The 20,895-nt window shown below is 40.9% G+C and overlaps 1 protein-coding gene across 7 annotated transcripts in view; it reads left to right on the top strand.

Annotated features, from left to right (window-relative positions):
- LOC116432445 (neurotrimin) overlaps positions 1 to 15,195 on the top strand; it is a 249,747-nt gene extending 234,552 nt beyond the window's left edge. For 6 of the 7 annotated variants that reach the window (XM_031989385.2, XM_031989414.2, XM_031989376.2 and 3 more), the window contains one exon: positions 9,108 to 15,195. In XM_031989385.2, coding sequence (XP_031845245.1) covers positions 9,108 to 9,259 — 152 coding nt within the window. In that variant the 3' untranslated portion in view covers positions 9,260 to 15,195. Of the gene's footprint in view, positions 1 to 4,900; positions 4,973 to 9,107 lie in introns of those variants that run through there. The other variant, XM_076365760.1, reaches the window with a different exon arrangement.
- The last annotated feature ends 5,700 nt before the right edge of the window (positions 15,196 to 20,895 follow it).

Below are 20,895 nucleotides of genomic sequence, written 5' to 3' on the forward strand. Positions count from 1 at the left end.
CTATTTTAACGCGGATGCTGCCCGTACTCCCTGGCATTTCCCACGACGATACACGCCGGTTCGCTGCCTCTTATACGTTACCGGCTCGTTCGAGTAATTAGCATAATTAAAAGCTCGTCAACGGCGCGTATTCGAGAGCGCGGAGATTCCCTCCACGATGAAATCTCGGTGAATCATCGATGTTTGCCGATTCCATTTATTCGTGAACGAGCCCTTGCTTTCACTGGTCGCCCACGCGCCACCTCGTACCTGCAATTTCTTGCTCGTGCACTTGTCAAATGACCGAAATGAATTCTTGCGCTACACCTTGAACGGTGGCGATCTCGCGTGAGGTACTCGTCCGAGATTTCTGCCACTCATTGATCAAATTGATGAACCGCAGATTCTTTAACCCTTTGCACTCGGAAATTTCTCACTAGAAATATTTAACATTTTTTGACCAGACGAAGACGATATTCTTCGAAACTGACTCGAAGGGAAATCAAGTGCATTGCAGAACGAAGCTATTTTATTCCAACGTTTCACGTATCGTGGCATTATACAAAGTTCAACATTAAATATCAGATTTTATAGTTTCCATGTGTGAAATCTAATGGTGACTGAGAGTCACCTTTCGAGTGCAAAGGGTTAACACTACTACCGAGAAATTAAATTCATTTTTTGAATTTCCTCTATAGAAATTTCAAGAGTGCATGTATTGAGACTTTAATTGATTTACATTTCAATTTGCGTATTGTTAAATCGAATTCTTTAGTAATTTCTTAGAGAGATATGTATCATCTATTTAATAATTGCAAAAAGAAGAAATCAGGAATTGGTCATTTTCGTTGTATTAATTGATTTGATTATCTATTTCTTTAGGGTGTTAATTTATGTATGATTCCTTTATATTTGAACTAGACGAATTAACTATCATTAATAGCACTATGAACGATGAGCTATTTTAAGTTACAGAGATTTCTATCGTGGAATCTGTAAAGAACTAATTTCCCGGGAGTTGCGAATAAGTTTGTATCAATCAAACGACGAACTTTCCTTGCATATCAGACTTTGGATCTACCGTTAAACTTAAATTAGACTGGTAGTCACGTTCACACGGGAAGTTGGAGTAATCGGCGCCGCTATCAATTCCTTTTATAGTGCTAAGTAAACACTCTTACTTCGATCTAACAATGCACATTTCTGTAGCAATTTCACGGTTTCGGAAAGAATGCTAAACGCTATTTCCAGAATTCGATATTAATCTTACTCGACTGTGATGTATGCAATAGTGCACCAACTATATTTGTATTTGATACGAATATAATGCGAGAAAACGCGAACCTTCCAAATTTACCAAAATCATGTTCCTGTTGATTAATATATTTTTCCTTTGTTTTTTCCACGTGACAAGTACGCGAACAAATTACGAATATACACAACTATAGTGACGAATTTGTTTCTGTGTAAAAATTTAATAATCGTTTCTGACGTGTTCGCCGCACGAATATTCCGTTTCGGTTTAATGGACGTTTAATCAATTCGCCCTGATTAATTTAAATCGCGAAGCCTGGAACGTACTCCATTTAAAGAAGGGTCTTCACCAGCGAAAGACGGATTCCCCTGAAGTTTCATTTCTTTCCTGCCGTTGGTCTGATTTCGCCCGCCACCGTTTAAAGTATCGCATAGCTTATGAATATTGAACATTTTAATGTCTTATGAATACACATGAGACGAACAATCGAACCAGTGTAAGTGCCGTTAAATTTTGAATATCGATGGAAAGTCTGAATATTCTTCCAGGAAGTGGCGCGGCAATACAAAATTATGTGTGAAATGGTTCACCCCCGGAACGAGCCACGGTTCTCCTTCGCGAACAACAACTTCATTTAGAATTCAATTGGGATACAATAAGTGTCTGGAGATATTTAAATATTTCCAGTAAAATCTTTTAATCTATTATTTTCCCTTAATAAGAACACGTTGCTCGAAGATCCTAAACATCCCTACACCACTGTACATCAATTACACGTCACATTCAACAAACCGATTAATAAGTATATAATACTTCTTCATACGACACACAATTTATACAATATTATTCTAAATACAACAATACATTCCGACATAACCTCGCAAACTTGAAAGATCACGTTGAGCATTCGTTATACTCCAGAAAAATATTCCCTCCTCATGATTTCCTTATGCGCCAAAAAGTCTTTGCAGGCACAAAACGTCAATTGTTTAAACATTCCAACGGCTGGAGTCGAGGGCAGCCAATTATCATGCCAACGAAAATTCTAAAGCCGCATGGACCCCGCGTACGGGCCGCTGTAAGGATCAATTCATCGCTGGGTCGCGAACTCCGACTTTATTATACGCGTTCGACGCGCGAGGCGATCGATTTAACAAATGAAAGAGAGCAAAGAAAGTTGGGGAGAGGGAAAGAGAATGAACGAGGAAATTGAAGCGAGCGTGGGGGTTGTTCACGGGCGAGACGAAGAAAAGAAACGTTAAGAACCCGGCTCGTTCCGCCCCGTGTGGCGTTTCTGCGTTTCGCCACCGAAGGCAGTCGACGGCCGCAGGTCAACGAAACTCGTTTTTCATTAATTGAAAGTAAACTTCGAGAAAAGAGGAGGCGGGGAGGCAAGGGAGACCGGACCGGCCCGTCGCTCCCGGGAATCTTGGAGCAAAGTCATTGAAACTGAGTTCGGGGAACTTTGACGGTCGTGCCAGTTGCTGCCAATTTATTGGCATGCGAAACGAAAGAGCCTTCGGCGTGATGTTTTATCAGCGACCCTCATAATACGCGGTATGATATCGCGAAGCTTTCCCGGCACAATGGAAAGAGAAATAATTTCGCCCGATCAGGGCGGATCGCGTTTGACGTATCAGCCGAGCCCAGCGTCGTTTTGTTCTAAACGAAATGGCCGCGTCGGTGTCAGTCAGGTTCTTTAACTTTATCTAACATTTAATTCGATTGATCGAACGGTTGTGTCTGTTCATTCTTATCGCGACCATGGTGCTCGTTTTTTCGGGATTACTCGGGAATTTCTGTGCAAACGGTGTCTATTGAATTCATTTACTCTAAGGGGATCATTGAAATCTGATCATTGAATGCTGACCTTTGTGTATTCATTCGTTTGGGGTCTTTGCGAGAGTGTGCCAGTGGCATGTTGAAGGGAACGGAACGTTTGGAGTTAACAGAGGAACGGGTGATAGTATAACGTCGATCGTAATCGTTGATTTTTCGAATTTATACGAACGAGTGAGCGTGGCAATTAGCGTGATTGTTTCGCTGAAAAATTTGTTTCTTGAACATTTGCGACGCGCTGATATTTATTTTTTAATAGAATCGATATGCGAGCCGGATGTAGGACGAGGACGGAGTTGCTGACGCGGAAGCAAGGTTTTACAATAATTTTCCATTATCCGTATTACCGATTTAATGCTCCTGTAGCATTCGAACGGATGGAGAAAAGATTTGGCGGGAGGCGGGTAGAGGGGGATTTATAATTAACAATGGCATTGCTTTCGTTCGAAAGAACTTTCCCCAACTAATTTTCACTTGTATTGTTTCAAAACTTCCAGAGATAACATGCGTCCGAACTTTCTGCTTGGTATCATTTACTTAAGGTCTGCTCCCTGTTAAAACTTTACAAATTATAACTTCGGCAAGTATATATAGCACTGTATATATCGGCCCTGATTTTTGACGTATTAATTGTCAGCCCCGTTTCGAGGCGAAGTGATCTCGATCTAATGAAGAGAAACAACTGGAACTCGGATTTTATTTTCATTAACCTGCGTGCGTTAACGCAGGTTTCCTAATAATCATTATTCTCAATCTCTGAATAGCCTGCCATAATAATTATCCATTTGCTGAACGTAGAAAACGTTGTAAGTAATGATGAAAAACGATACGTTTCCTTTCTTCACAGAATACGCTACATGAAAATGGAATAGCTTTTCGAGGAAGCGTTCAATCATCTGCGGACATTAAGAAAATTTTCTGGCGATCTTTACCTTCTTCGTTGATAATAATAAGAGCACTACAATATTCAGTGTTAATGTAACAATTTTTTATACTCTACATACAGGTGCATATTTACCAAGTTACTTTACATTACGCAGAAACACGGGAATTTGAAGAATCCTCAGATTTATCAAAAACTTCTCAATTCCATTACATTCATTAGGTACATACATCTTCAATATTATTTCCCTTTTCTTTTAACTTGTACACAAAATTTTATCATCAATTTGCGGCCCTAAATTCGAAGCAACGCCAAATATAGTGCACTCGACGGACTCGCTAGGAAAACGGTTACCGACGAGATGCCCAGAAAAAGAAGGAACAGGGTCGCACATAAACCGTTCTTACTTGGCAGCTAACACGCCAGCAATTTTTCGAAAATTAAATTTTATGCGTATCGACCCGTCAGTGTTGGAAACGTTGGATCATCTCTGGAGCACGCTAGGCCGGTGAAGTTTCACTTCATCCGGCGGAATTGAAGATGTTTGACGTAGATAGGTAACCGTATACATATACCTATGTACACATGAAACTGCCTAGGCTCCTATTCGCATGATACACCTGGCCACGTTGAAATTCCGGAGGGGGTTAACAGTGTAAACGTGGGTATCGACTTCTTCCCACGTTGGTATTCATGTATTCATAGCCGGCAACATTACCGGATTTGTATTAGCGCCACAGGTGGCGATGTTGATTTAACTTCGGACGGCGTTCGTAAAACTTAGAACAATCGGCCGTCCGCTCGGGGAGGCGAAATTGAACCAAGTTCCACGGGGCGCAGGAAAGAATCGAACTGGACGATAAACTCTCTGTTTATTGCGATACGTCCGGCCGCGTTCACGTTCCCCCGATCCTCCCGGGAATAATTTCATAAATTGTTTCCAGGCCTTCTGTAACGCAATCCATCAAATGCTTCGAAATTCTGTAGGCCGACGTCGTAATACGCGACTCTAACGGGCATCTTCGAGATCTGCGGGAAATGACTTACGGCGGCGCACCCTGTTTCAACCCTCGGAAAAAGTACATTATTCGGGTTCCCCGTGCAGCGAAACGGCTCAACGAAAATGGTCGGTTTTATTGCTACGTCAATACGATGTTATGAAGGACTTAACACTAGAACTACTGGATGAATCAAAATGACCCATTCATGATTTTTTTCCAGCTATTGAAAAGATAACGGATGCTTCTCTGAGAAATCACTAGAGAAATTGGTTTAGTAATATAGAAACTACAAATTAATCGAAGTCTCAATAGTTGCGCCATTTGATTTGTGGCGCCGTCGTTTTAGTGTTAAATAATCAATTTTACTTTGGGAACAATTTTGTTTTCAATTTTCGAGTGGTTATACTACCTTGAAAGATTAGTTTGCTTGTAGAACAAGATAAAGATGCTTCTTTGTAAATTTTTTACGTGAAAAGAGCCAGATATTTTCTTTATGCAGATTTATTGATGGTTTGTTTATAATTGAACATGATATTGCGAATATTTGGGTAATTTTATTTACGCGGAACAAATGTTGCGAAGAATTTAATTGGAAATCTTTTAGAGAAACTTATACTTCGTGGGAGAGGACGTTTATGATTTTCGTTAATTGAAAAAGAAATCGGAATTAGAATCTCAAGCATGGGAAATCCAGCTACAAGTGAATATCCGGTATAACGTTAATTATCAGGGATTCCGAGGTGCTGGCACGACAAGTAAAATTTAATCACAGAATAATAAGTCTTCAGTTATCACTTGGTCGGTTTCACTTGTCTGTTTCACTTGTCTGCTTCACTGTTCTAAAGCCGAGTTTTGTCAGTTTACTGCTGGCAGCCCCGCTGTACATAGCAACATCCGAGAAGATGTTCTTAGTCCTCTGCGAGTAACTTTCGAGAACAAATTTAATCGCGGTTGTACCACGCAAATGCTACGTTTTAATCTTTTAGCGGAAATTTGGAATTGTTACCTAGCCCAGTTTGATTAGTCTAAAAGTATCGTGCGCCGTGTTTAATTCTCGCGAGCGAGTATCTTGCTTCCCGCGAACAAATTCAGCTCGCTGCAACGAACGGATCATACATTGCTAGAGAATACTGCAGGTTATACTGGTGCACACGTGGGCACGTTGATATACATTAATACACCCAACTACCCGTGAAATAGAAATCCCTATCGCAAAGAATTTATCTAATAAAATTCACTTAAATTAACGTTGAATCATATATCTGACGCGTAAAATGCAAACCTCCGTAATTTCCTCAATACCGTAACTACCGCGTTAAATAGAAGAGATATAAATTTCCATATACATTCACAAATGAACTTTTCTGACAGTTTTGAACAAACCGACATTCATTGAAATCATAAATTATTTTAACCCAAGAAGATTAAAATAGCATTCACCACAAAGATTTTCTGCTTTCTAATTTATCTTTCAAGACAATCGTTTCGATTGTATAGTATAGTGGTGGTTTTACTATTAGATGATATTGAAAATGTGGATCTTCAGTAAAAAGAGAATTAGGAAAACAATATATATTTAATAAGATAAAGAAAACAATACGGACAACACGTAAAAATACAACACACGACTCTCGCACCAAAAATGTTCTTCTCCGCTGTCGCTCACCAAAATGTCCCCATGCACGCATTTCCACTCGCTTTTATCACACACCCCCATTCGCTCTGTCTTTCTCACCCTTGCATCCTTCTCACTCGCATCTTCCGTCCATAGTCAAAATTCACGCAGTCACGTACACACTTTTCTCACGGTTCAGTCGCTCAGTTCCAGACACTCTTCCTCGCATTCTTTCAGCCACTCGAAATTGTCTAAACGCAGTCACACTATTTCCCAAACATCCCGGCGCCGGTCCGTCGCAATATGACCTGGTCGCCCTTACGCACGCACAACAAACCATTCATCCTACAATAAATATTCTCGATACTACAATTGTATATTTTATTGATCATCGACGCAGCAGTGAAGAATGTTCAACCGTTCGTTATATAACGGAGTCCCATTTCTTTGACGACACCGTCCTGCCGACCTGATTTTAACAGCCGCCGCATGATATCCAGCAGGTTATAAATATACGCGGAGCCGGTTGCTACACCTAGAGAGCCTTTTATCTCGTTAAAAAGGGATTCGAGCGGTCCAAATATCCTACATTCCGTAGAGCTCAGGGAATTTGGTAGAATTTAATTCCGAGACGCGGAAGAACGGCGCATCGCTCCCGGTTCCCGCATTATCCGCGGCAACTCCTTGCATTCACCTTCTGTATCCGGTTGTACTGATACGTGCGCGCGCGTACATTCCGCCGCGCTATTGAAATAATGACCGCTCCGTTGGGCGATTTCCGCGCGTCCCCGGTTATCACCGGCTCCTCTGCACACCGCGTTTCTGCCCCGCGAGTTTCAATAACATTTTATGATCCCAGAATTGGCGTCCCCGTTTCATCCCTTACTTATTTCACCCTTTATCCTCTTGACGGACTTGCGAATTAAGTACTTCTTCGCCGATCTGTAGGATCCATGGCTAGGTTGTAGGGATGGATATGTTTGAAACAATTTATGTACGTCTTGCAAGGCACTTTTGTTCAGCGTATCGATTTCTGTGGTTTGTGGAAATCTTTGCACTCTATAAGCTTCAACACTGAAACTACCGAACGTGTCAAAGTGACCATTCTTGATGTCTTTTTTTTTAATGATTAAAAGAATGACGAATGTTTCTCTGAGAAATTATTAAAGAAATTGATTTAGCACCAGACAAACTGAATTGTAAATCAATTGAAGTCTCAATAGATGCACTCTGGAAATTGCTACAGAGAAATTTCGAAAACTTAATTTAACTGCTCTGTAGTTTTAATGTGAATACGGTACCATTTATGATGTTACATATTTTAAGGAAGATTGTTGCACTTGTTACATATGCAAATTTGGTTTGAAGGAGAGTAAAATGTCGAAGGAATGTTATGATACAATGTTGTTTTTAATACTGTTTTATCAAATCATTTGAATTTTTGAGGTATAAAATTTTCTTTAGAGGATCTTTCTATTATGCTACATATAATTCATTGAATTTAGATGAAGTAACGGATATATTAAATTCCAATTTTAGGACAGTTTGTCCAGTAAAGTTGAACACAGAGTTCAAAGTAGAAATCCATATTATTTGTTCGTGGTTTCGAGACTTACATCCAACCACCGAAAAAACAGTCGACACTTCGTAATCTGGTAGCAACATTTTCCTAGAGATGAATAATTCAGGAGCGTCGTGTATTTTCGCGCGACAGCTTCGTTACGCGGCCAACACTGTGCACCGTATCGCGTGTAACGATTTTATTAATTTCCATAATCGTCCCGCGTGCTTCCATTTTCTCATCCGCGTTAAATCGTTCCGTATAGAATTAACTATGAATTCCCACGTTGGTCGGAGGAGAAAGAGGGCGGGAGTTAAGCGATGCAGAAATGAAGATACAACAAAGCTCACGGCGGAACATGTTGTTCGAATAATTATGCGTTCGAATAGTAATACAACACTCGGATAATCGAAACTTTGGACGGTAATTGTGCGAACAATCGGTGTACAATTTTAGAAGGATTACGACCGAACAATAACGCGGCGATACGAGTCCCATGGAAAATAAATACAACCGATTCATATCGTCGTAAGTCGGAGTTCCCACGGTCAGCGTCCCATTGTGCTCGGAGAACCTTGTTTCTTCATAAAACAGTGAACAAGTACGACTCGATTTAGTTATTCTGGAATTCCATACAATTCCGCGGGATTCCTTCGTTTCCCGCGGAATAAATCATCTAAGCGCTTCAATTGACGTCAATGCAAAGACTATTAAATAACACTACGAAACAAACTTTAATCTTCTTACGTTTCAAAATTCAATTGGCAATTCCCGTAAGTTTTCTTTTCCTTCGTTTCTCTATTGCGTAATGTAGACAGATTATATTTTAGCACCATGCTAGAAGTTCTCGTTCTTTCCTGAAAATGATTAACGAGTGTTCTTGCAAGCATAGTCAAAGAAATTGTAGAACAAGGGATTAAATAAATTCGAAACAGAGAACGATCGGAGGACAAGCGAATTGTTTCTGGTTCCAGATTACAACAGGGACTACGGGTCGCCATCGATGAGGCCGCCCGGCGAGCCTCCAGTCGATGCTCTGAGTCCGGCCGCATCCCATCGGGCTCAGCTCGTTCTTCATCTTTTGGTGAGTCTGCTGTCACTGCTACTTCCAGCCATCCGGAGGTGATTCTCACGTCGCGGGAACGGGGCTTCCAGTTCTAGTGTTTATTGGACGGTGACCAGACCGGGGACGGCCGCCAGTTTCCGGCGCGCCGGATCCGGCTGGGATGATGGACGAGTGCGACGAGACAAGACGCGCTTGAAATTATTTTCATACTAAAAAGTGGACGTATACAGAGAGCAAAGAGGATATATAATATATATATATATACATACAAAGATATATATATAAAAAATATAAATAAAATTGAAAAAAATATAATATGTTGTGTAAGTATACTGCCGTAAGTATGATGGGATCCTTAGGCTTCTGGTTAACGAATCATTTTCCGTTCTCGCGCCACGGTGAACAAAACAATTCCGAGCGACCCCGTGAATCCCGTCGCGATTTTTTGAAAATCGTTTGTTCACGCGCGGAAACGAAGAAACTCGGCGCGCGGAGGTTATATGTACTAGGTTTCTCGCGTCTTGGCCAATTACCGACGAGCTAAAACCGCGCAGGGGCAAGAGTAGTTATAGCAACAGTGATACCTTCGCTTTGACGCATCGTTGTTGTAGATCAAATCCCTCTAATAGAACACGGGCGAAACGAGATGCGACAAACTGAGATGCAACGATAGAAAATCAATAGTGACGAATCCCAACGACACGGAGGCCTGACTTTGGAAGAAATGGGGCGGAGCAAACGAAAACTCTTGCCCTTGTGTATTTTTCGCTTGCAGATATTCTCCAGCTTACTCCTGTCGCAGTACTGACAAACTGAAGAGTCACAGGAGTGAATGATAATTAGCCAAGACCTGAGAGACGCATTGTATCTTGTGTTGCTTAGGAGATGGCATCTGAAAGGAATGCGTGTTTAATTGTAAGTGGTGCGATTTGCTGAACGATCGCACATACTAATTCCGTCGTGTTACGCAAAGCACACAGCAAAAGACTACTTTTGCTTTCGCGCTATCACGGATGCCATTTCTTGGGAAACACACTGTATTCTCGAGCTCAGACGCGTTGGCCGACTATCGACAAGCTGAAAAATCACAGGGCAAGGAATCGATCGCACGGTCTATTTCGGTCCTTACAGGAAACATAGTACTCGGGTCTCTATATAATCGAAATTTCGTGAAGATAAGAAGCCAGCGAAACGGAATCAGGCAACAATATTCGTTACATATCATTCCGTTGCATTCTATTTCATCTGCTTTGTTCGTTGGGCTGTTGAGCTAATAACAAAAATATGTCAACGTCAAGGAGTCGCTGTTGCTATAGCTACCGAATCGTGACCGATCGAATCAATCACGAACCAGAGCATCGTGATTGAACAAATCCCTTTGCCCCGATAACTTTCAGCTTGCGGTTAATCAGCCAACTTACGACGAGTGCTTAACCAACCAGCTGAGGCTCGAGTCGGTCTCGTCCGCACGCCTTCGCTTCGTCGTGCGTTCCGCCAACCTGATTTTTTTAATCAAAAAGAAGCGTGTTTTAGATAATCCAATTAGATAACGTTCGCGCGAGTGCGCTCGCCGTGGAGGGGAAAGGGTGAAGCAGAATGTGTGTATCGGGCTTTCTTCGTTTCGGCCAATTACCCCGTGTAAATATCACTGATTCCATAAATATTCGTGGATATCCCTCCGTAAGCCGTCGCGAGGTCCCCCTCTTCCCGCACCACCGTAGGAGGTTTCGTGTTTTCGAGTGTTGGATAAACGTTCCCGCGCGATACGCGCCCGTGAAAAATGCGGCACGATATCCAAAGCCTAAAGACGCTCTCCTTAAACGCGACGATGGTGTGCGTCAGTGCTGTCCAAGCTTCGCTCGCAACGGTAAACCGAACTTTCCCCGCTCCGGCCGCGTCGCCAAGGATACCGGCACGCTATCGTAAGGTCATTGTCATCCGCGTCGAACGCGATAACCTTTGTGTTCCCTCCCTTTCATCATTGCCACCGTCTACCGTGGTTTCTCCCTCGTTAGCGTCACGCTATGCCGACCCCCTTACCGTTTGGTTTCTGTCTTCGGCGCAGAGATGCTCGCTCGATGCTGGCGAAGTTGGAGATGAGAACGAGAAACATTGTGTGAAAAGGAATATAACTACAAATTAAGTGGCTGTATTCTATTTCAATCAATGTTTAATCAGGGGCAATTCCCTATGTATACGGTGACAACTTTGCAAATGTACAAGATGAAGAGTATTTATTTTGTAGTTGTCAATTTCGTTATCAGCAACAGCCAATAAAGGCGAAGTTAAAATTACTTCCATTGTTCTGCAATGTGTGTCTAGCTGGCTCTCCCAAGTTGCGTGACGCTAAGGAGCAGGAACCGTTACTGTAGTTTCTTCCCGAAAGGAGAAACCTGAGGCACATCGATGTTCATAATAGCTGTCCAAATCAATCTGAAAGTAGTGGTGTACAACGATCATGTGTTGTACACTCGAATGTTCTCTTTTCAAGACAACAAGTCCGTCGTCTATAGTCATAGCGACGGTGCGCGATGAGGACTCAAAGCGCACGGAAACTCTCGAACAGCACTGACGTACGCGAGCCCTCGACCGACGAGAATCATTATTTTTAACAGAATATCCGCGCACGCTCTCGATCTCGGTCTACGCGTTCGACGATCTCATTACTCGGATACGAGAAAGGGGGAAGGCGAGGAAACTTTCGAAAGCGATTTCCGGTCGGCCAGTCGTCCACGGCGAACCGCGACCGGGAACGCGGCTCTACTTCGGTGCATATAACGAAATGCATATACGTACGCATGAAAGGATAAACGAAAACATACATAACACATTACCATATACAATATAATCGAATCGTAGTTGTGTGTCGGGGAGAGACGAGCCCCGATGTTTTCATTAGCCGTTCGATCGCGTTCGGCGCGTGCATGGACTTATACGGCGCGCGGTGCTCCGGATTCTACAGTTACGAGGGCAGTGTGCAAAACCGAAGAAGGTGAAACGATGCAAACAATATGAAACGTGTACTGTGTATGCTACTTAAACGCACAATTCCCGGTATTCCATTGATCAACAATAATCAACAACATGAAGGTGACTAAATCTTGTATACGGGTATTCGTATTAATATTTTGCAATATTTTAAATGCAATATTACTATATACAATTTCACTGCAATACCGCTGTTATTCTGTCGACTTGTTTTCAATTATATCTCGTATGAAATGCAAAAATACATAGAAAATAGTGATCAATGTGAACAAGAGGGATTTGATGTTTTCACAATTTGGTAGACTACTATTTAAGACTAATTTTCGAAAATCTTAAATTATACTTCAAAAGAAATTATTTTTATCATTTATTTTCGTCATTGTCACTGGTTCTTATCATTCAAGGCTCCGTCCAAAGAGCCTCAGAAGATCATGGAGATGATTTTCAAAGTATCTTCTCGCAATCCGATAATCCGGAGCACCGTGTGGCGGCAGAGAAGCTAGTCGGTACCATACGTAATTATTACGCGAGACGCGAAACTATCCAATGAATTTAATGGTGAGAATACAACCCCGTGTATGTTCCCGCGCTACGAGATCGCGGGATGGGAGAGAAAGAGGAAGAGAAAACGAAAGAGAGCGAGAGTGAAAGAATGAGAAAAAGAGAGAGAGATGAACGACGGCCGTCGTCGTCGTCGCGTAGCCTCGAATCGTCAACGACGGTGTCTTCGAGCAGAGAGCTTCGTCGTTTCAGTTCAATTATGCACCCGCCGCGCGCGCGGAACCACCGAACGGTTCTCGCGCGGGCCAACACGTCGACGACAATATTTTTAGCTTTAATGAGACTTTAAAGTGTGCGACGAACGTAGAGCAAACGATTCCGGGACATATTCGCCGTGGAACCTCACTGGAACGCAGTGGAATCTCCATTATCCGGGGAGCGCGTCTCGGCTCAGATTAATGTGTACACACTGTCCGGGTATTTGATTTTAACGCGTTCGCGTGAGACGACAACGAAACGTTATAAGCTGCTGATGGTACGTATGGTTTAGTAATACAACCGTAAATTTTACAGAGAATATAGGATCCCTTTGCGTATGTTACATTTATCAGGTAGTTGTTGAGTAACACGTTTCCCAATTGCATTCTTGCACGTTGAATCGTTAAAGATCTTCTTTCCTGTTGCGTCGAAAATTGTTAAGGATCTCTGTTTCTTTTTTCTTTATGGTAAAGTGTTCTGGTGGATGTTACATTGAATTTTCAACGCTTTTGAAGTATTCAAATGCTTCAAGGAGAATGGGAATGCAAGGTTACGTGAGGGAGTATGTGGCTTGATAAAGTGCATAAATAATGGAGATTCCACTATACATAGTTTAGGTAAAACATCACTTTTTGGAACTCTTTTCCTGGTCTACGGATATTACCACCACTATACGTTTCTAATCCACATAGTAATAATCATACGTGAGAGAAACCAACAAAAACTGACTCGTGACAATACATTATTGTAATTTCTACGGAGACATTGTTTTCAAACGGATTTCATGTTTCGTTCGAATTGAATGTGCATCGTGGATGCACTGTCATTGAAAGGTTCAGAATCACACGACTGTGTACCGAGGATATTCTTCGATTTTACGATGTATTTGGAACGCGGGCAAAGGGAACATTATCATTATTTGTAACAATCCTTAATAATCTCTTTTCATAACAACCTCTTCGTAACAACTTCTACGAATTATACAATTCTTCAATAACCATTTCTGGGAAACAGAAAATAAAACAAGAAATTATTAAGCAAGAGTAATTCTCTTAGTATGATTATTCAAATTACAAGTATTGATAACATTTTTTATGAATACATTACGCGAATAATCCTCTAGAAGCTATCCAAATTTCGACTAAAAACAAAAAAAACTTTGCGCTGTTCACAACGAAATATTACTATATAGTATTATCATTATTTAAATACTAACTTCTTATAGTAACCGTTTTACAACCGTTTAGGATTATATTTACAAACTTTTACAATTTTCCAGATCCTTATTACGCTAATAAGTAAAACTTTCTACTCGATCCTCGAATATCAAAATTTCCATGGAACCCTAATAATTCTATAATAATGCATTACCATTTAACTAATTTTCAAACATATCGTAATTAAATTATCGCGCACAATCAGTGTTACCGTCAACATCACGCTTATCAGAAGTCTCTTCAATATCAGTCCAATACAACAAAAGGCTTAATAATTTCCTTTTTGGTGATAATCAAAATAAACGAAGAATGAATTTAATTACGTTACTCTAGAACGCTTAGTTCGCAAATGCAGTTGCTATTGTTATGGAAAGATTTACTAAGAAATCTTCGGTTGTTAACCTTGATTTTTAATGACTGTTGAATAACTGTTGGTAGATAAGATATTAATATTGTTGTATTATATGATAGGAATATCGAGAAAGTGATTCCGAACTTTTGAAAGATGGTGCGCCATTTTGAGAACGCTTCGCCCAGTTCTATTTCCGATACGCAGCGACATGGCGTGCGTGTGCGGTTCAGTCGGGAGATACGAGAAACGTAACGCGTCTTTGCCGGTTAATTCTGTAAATATTGTAGATATGTTTGTGCTGTGATCAATCCGTATCGTCGTTTGCGCGGGTGACGATTCGAGGCTGCGGAATTGTTAAAACGAATGCTACATGCGAGTGTTGTGGATAGCATATACACTAACTGTTTCGGAAACGATATGGCGATGATCGTATGAGGACATCGTAACCAGTAGAGAATGAAAAAGAAAATGAAAAAAAAAATGAAAACGAGAAATCGAAGCTGCAGCGATCATAGATATGTCGTATTAAATAATTATGATACCGTTATTAATGTATCATGCCCGACGGTTTCACTATAACGCGAGAAATTTTTATGCGATTTCGTCGGACATTGAAAGCGATCCGCGAGACGAGGACTAGATGTAGATAGTGAAACTGTCGGTCTGAATATCTTAATAAATCGAATACATGACTGCCATTATAAACGACTATTTCATTATTCTCGAATCTTCCATTCCGATCACTTGAGACCTCCCTCGATTTTCATTCTTTTCGTGTCCCTTCGTATTATTCGTCAGTTCCTCTTTTGTTTCGAAAATATTCAACGACATTAATTTCTTACAACGAACAGACCATTGTCTGTTTAAAGAAAATTATGAAATGGTGAGAAATCGTCAAAGGTAAGTGATGGTTTTACTTTATAATACACTTAAGAACCAAACTATCGTTAGTGTAACAACTTTTTCTCTCCTTAATAGAAAATAAAATACACAGATTCGATCAGAATAAAAATATTTCATCAACATTCCACTTCTGGATAATTTACAAATATTACATTGGATTTCGAATTCCAACGCATGAAAATTGTTGTTACGAAACATTCGCAGAGTAGTACATTGAAGACGACCAAAGCGAATAAATTAAGTTTCACCTGGAACAGAACAAGCGTATGAAAGGTTCGCAATTACAGTATTTCCAATTACCGCGCATCTAAATGTAACGCAACTCCGTAAACTGTTCGGACATTAAAAACAGAAGTTCGGTCGGTTCAATTAAGAGCGGAAATAATTAACATCACGTTACGTCGGCGTGATCCCGCACGCAACTATAATAATCCTCTGTGCCTGTTCGGAAGTGTGACAAGTTTCGTGCCTCCGAGAGCGTTTATGGTTGACCTGCAACGGTATACTGGCACTGTCTCCTTACAATCTCTGCGCCTGTCGCGTCGCGTACAAAGCAAACTGGTAAGGCGCAATAACAGTGCAGAAAGGACAAGGGAAATGACGGTGCCGCGGCAAATCGAGTGCCTCGGATGTTCCGCATCCGATGATAACGTAATAATCTTTCGGAATTCCGTGATGTGTCGCCTAATATCCTTTGAAATATTGGATACGCGCGAGTAATTTCCATCCGTAATGAAACCAATATGTAACGGAATGATCAGTCCGATAGTCCGTGGTCCGCGTTGTCTAGTTCGGTATCCGGTTGCCACATTGTACGCGACGATCACGTCATTCTTTTCGACGAACGCGAGAACGTATGATATTCCTTAACGCGAAGCTATGATGTTTTCTAATGAGAAATTTGATCGTTAACGCGTCGAACGTCGCACGATTTCACAGAACAAAATGCACGAAATGGAAAAGATATAATATTAAAGATATAATATTAAGATTGAATCGCATTATTACTACACGCTCATCTTGTTAAATGTCGCCGCATTAGGTAGCATTGTTTGAATTGTACAAATGTGTTTAATTGCCGTTTAATTGAATCAGTATAGTAATTTGATTTGATTCACCGGTGACCCCCACGGCATTCAACATGTTAATATTTGTCTGAAAACGCCGGTGAGATATTATATTACGTGAAATATATATTACGTTATTATATAATAATATTATAATTATTCTATAGCCTTTCCGAGTATCGATGAAAATTGAGAAAAGAAGATAGATTATTTGACCTCTTCAAAAGAACGTAATTTATACGTTTTCTATAAATTCCCTTCCCAGACTTCGCATTTCCCGAAATCATATTTCCGCAACGATCGCTCCGAGCTCCCTTGCTCGGGGCGTTATCAATGACATTCATCTCTCGCCTCTCAAACCATGATTAGATTTCCTTTCCGAACGCAACAGTACGAATTAATCACCCGCGCGAAATCGAACGGTGACCGATACAAGAAACGATATTAAAGCAAACGAAACAGCGAGAAATAGAGGATTAAAGGTTCCGTGGAGGGATGGGGTCGTCCGCCGGGCTTGTCCGCGAGACAAATTTATTATCCTTATCCGACGGCAACGCAAAAAGTCAATTACATTCGCGATTAATCGATCGAATGCCCGTGATCCCGCGAACTGTGGAAGATAAACGTTTATGAGCGAGTCGGCGTCCGTGGAGAGAAGCGGTGAAAATTTTTCCTTTTCCCTCACCTCTCCGTCGTTGGTCCACGTTCAGTCATTGTTCCGGGCATGCCACTTTAACAATACCCTCGATCGATTTCTCTCGCCGAACGCGAGAGACAAATGCCTCACGGTTCCTTACCCCCGGTGAACTTTTTCCACGGAGAACACGGAAAAGGTTAGAGCAACATCGACATTTCGCTATCCGGCGACGTTCCGCGCCACCATTTTTCTTCTCGCCACCTCCCTTGGTCGCGGCGATCCCTCCGACCGGTTTTGCGGACGTTCTTCTCACGTTCCTCGCAGATTTCTGTAAATGGACGGATAATCTGTCCGCCGAATGCGTTTGATCACACCGGGTCGGAGATGGATACTCCTCGTTTTTATTTAACCGGCACGTACCAGCTTCCAATCTTCTTTATCGATCTGTTCGGTTTCGGTAGCTTCGGTTAGCCGGCGAAGATTTCAAGATTTCTTCTCTTCATTTTTTGATAAATCGCGTCGTATGAAATTGCGACTTTTGCGGGTTCATGTGAAAGGGAAGTTCTTCGATTTCTCAGGTTGGGAAATGCTTTCGTTGCAGGTAATTGTAAGTCGTAATGCTTGAGTGTTGGATAGATGTTTTAAATCGTCTACTTCGAAGTTAGCGTTTAATAGAAACTTCATGGAAATACGTCTAGGTTCAAATGTTCTAATTATTTCCTTGTGGAACGTTGTTAACTGTATAAAGAATTACTTTGCAATCAATTTTAAGTAGGTGTTAATTTGTTTCGTGTTTTATCATTGTTTCAATAATCGAGGCATGTGATGATCATAGAACAAAACATGTATAATACAATAAAGTTATACGACTATTAACCTGCCTATGGATGGATGTAGTAAAGCTTAAGATAATTATGTTCACTAATGGATACTCGCAATTCTGGCTGAACCTGCCTCGAAAATTCTAGAATTAATGACTAACATTTATACTCAGCTTTCTGTTGCCATGTTTCTCTGAATCGACTTCTCAACATCGAATTAGTCGCTGAGCTATAGAAACCCTAAAAATTCACGATTTCACGTGATTTTTCCTTCCTTGTTATCGTAATTCACAATTAACATCTAATTTTATGGCAAAGTATCATTAATTCCCTCAATTCTATGCAAATGTTACGACATGCTGTTAACAACGAGTCGCAGCTACCAATCAGTGTAAAAACTGCAACAATCAACTCTTCACAAAAACGAGGAGTTTGTTGATGAATGCAACTCACGGGGAAACGTGACACGAATCCGTTGAAATAAATAAATGTATAATCTGTGGCAGGCGTATTAGCATTATTCGGGATCGGTCAATTGCTATGTTGCGTATGGCTGCTATGTAGGTGGCAAACAATGCTGCGCGGCCAGTCCTATTCGTGAAAACGGCATTTATGCATATTCATTGCCGTTTGGAATTATTATTCGTGGTTTCGCGTAGCTTCATCGATTATGCAATAATCACGGCCGCGTGAGCATAAGTGTGATATTCGTATCATTCACTTAGCACGCATTTTAACCGGAGTACAATTTTCAAATTCATTTGCAATTCATATTAATTGCGAAAGTGTACCGGGGTGACAAGCTACGTGTTGTTTAGAATCGTGACGTTAGGTTCTCGTAGTGAGTGTAGGTAAAACTGTGTATCGGAGTTAGTACTGACCGTATTGAAATAATAAACTGCAAATGTGGTGAATGTTTTAATGGTGAGACTTTCTTCTTAAATTTAAACTGTATCTAAGTTATAAAATTTCAAAGATATTCGAATGAGATTCGAAAAGAACTTGAATTTGAATTTGAATTTGAAAAGAGGAAGAAACGTTACACTACGCGTTACTGAAAATATCAAGTTTCTGTTAAACGATAGATAATGAAGAACAAGCAGAATTCTAAATAAATCAGAAACTGGGTGTCTGAAAGTAATTCTTTAGAGTTTCAATTACCAATGAGATCGAACTTACGCCACGTAACGTACTGTTCTGTTTACTTTACTCGTTCACAACTATAGCCCGTTTAACAGTAGTTCTGAACAAAGAATCGTGACCACCACTTAGATGAGACAGACTTGAATTCACGTTCTTCGGATGGTTAATACAGAAAGCAAGCCAATGTTTTGTTCAGCCACTCTGACTCGTCACATTGGACCGATTTCAGTACCTTTCACGCGTAAATCAAATTACGAAGCACGCAGTACGCGACAAACGAAAAAGGAATTAAATGATGGGGAAAAATGTGCGCGTTCACAGTGTAACAAAAGTGGACACTGCAACTGATTCGCCGTTTGTATCCACAGGTGGACGTTCAAATTTCCCTTTTGTAACGTGTCAACATAATATCAACTTTCAATTTCCCACGTCGGTCCACATTATCGGACACGAGTATTCGTTCGCGAGGAAATGAATTCAGTGCATTTCTTTTATGCACACGCGCTGAATATCTAAACATCTTTATTCAGGAAGTTATTTCACACAAAGAGGCTCGTTACAGTGCAAATGGCACTTTCGTACGTAAAATTCTTACATGGCACATCATACTCATTTCACCCCACACCACTATATCATAACATTTTATTTCAAAAACTTAAATCAAGCTTAAAAAGTTACCTTCGTATAACAAAAACTGGAGCATTTACGCACCACGTTCCTCTTCGTGGTACAAAAAGAAAAATCCGGTGATAACAATTTTATCGTATCATCAACGGTTTACGAGATATTACCGTGTTTCCATTCCAGAGAGAAAAAGGAACAACCTACCGGTGTTTTTTTTTTTGTCTAGCCGATGATCCGATAGACACGCGTGACTGGCCGCATAAGGCAAAACGCGTCAATAGCGGTCAAGGATTTCGGCAAACAGCCACTCGGCGCGTTTCATTTCGCGGTTATTTACACCCGCGCGATTTTGCAATCCGGCATTTGTCCGACTGTATATTTGAAATCGGCGATTGTCGCCGGAGGGCGAACAGGTCGAAGTTATGCGCGTGCACACGCCGGCGCGGCCGACGAGAAAATGATTGCCGAATGGCTAAAAAAACGTACCGGGAAAATCGGCGAAAGCAGCGCGCGCTACGAAAGGACCAATCAATCATGAGAAATTCCATTCGAGTTTATCCTTTTCTCTCTCCCTCTCTTTTTTTTTCTTTTTTTTTGTTCGAATTGATCAACCATCGTCGTCGCGGTCGAACGATTCACCGGTATCGGGATGATTCATGAATCGCGTGACGGACGGATCAAAAGAACAGAGTTAATTCACCATTTGCGATAAAAATTGCTTCCGATATTTCATTTCAATCGGCTCGATTTCATTTTCGTTTTGTTCCCTTGTGCTCGGTTTCGGAATCTCCATTGAAGCGAGGGGGAAAGTGTGTTTGTACTTTTGAATGGCGAGGTTCGAACGTCAAGAACGAATCGAATGATTTGTTCTGTTATTTAAGTCATCCCATGAGTAATGTCGTTTCTGGTCTGACTTTGTAAAATATATTTCAACACCGCCTCGAAAGCGGTAGTAAAAGATTAATCGAAAGATGGAAATAGGTAGCATTCTATAATGGTTAATACGTAGGAAATTTTAAAAAAACTTAAGTATTAATTTTTTAGATTAGCAGTTAGCATTAAAAGGAAATTATGTTACTTATACGATGATTTAATATATGGACACCGGGTTTTTTTATGCCTAAGCAAAAATGATTAATAATTAATGCAAAGTAAATTCCTTAGAAATGAGTATCGCTTTGGGCA

This window comes from Nomia melanderi, chromosome 3 (genome assembly GCF_051020985.1).
Source record: "Nomia melanderi isolate GNS246 chromosome 3, iyNomMela1, whole genome shotgun sequence".
Classification (NCBI taxonomy): domain Eukaryota; kingdom Metazoa; phylum Arthropoda; class Insecta; order Hymenoptera; family Halictidae; genus Nomia; species Nomia melanderi.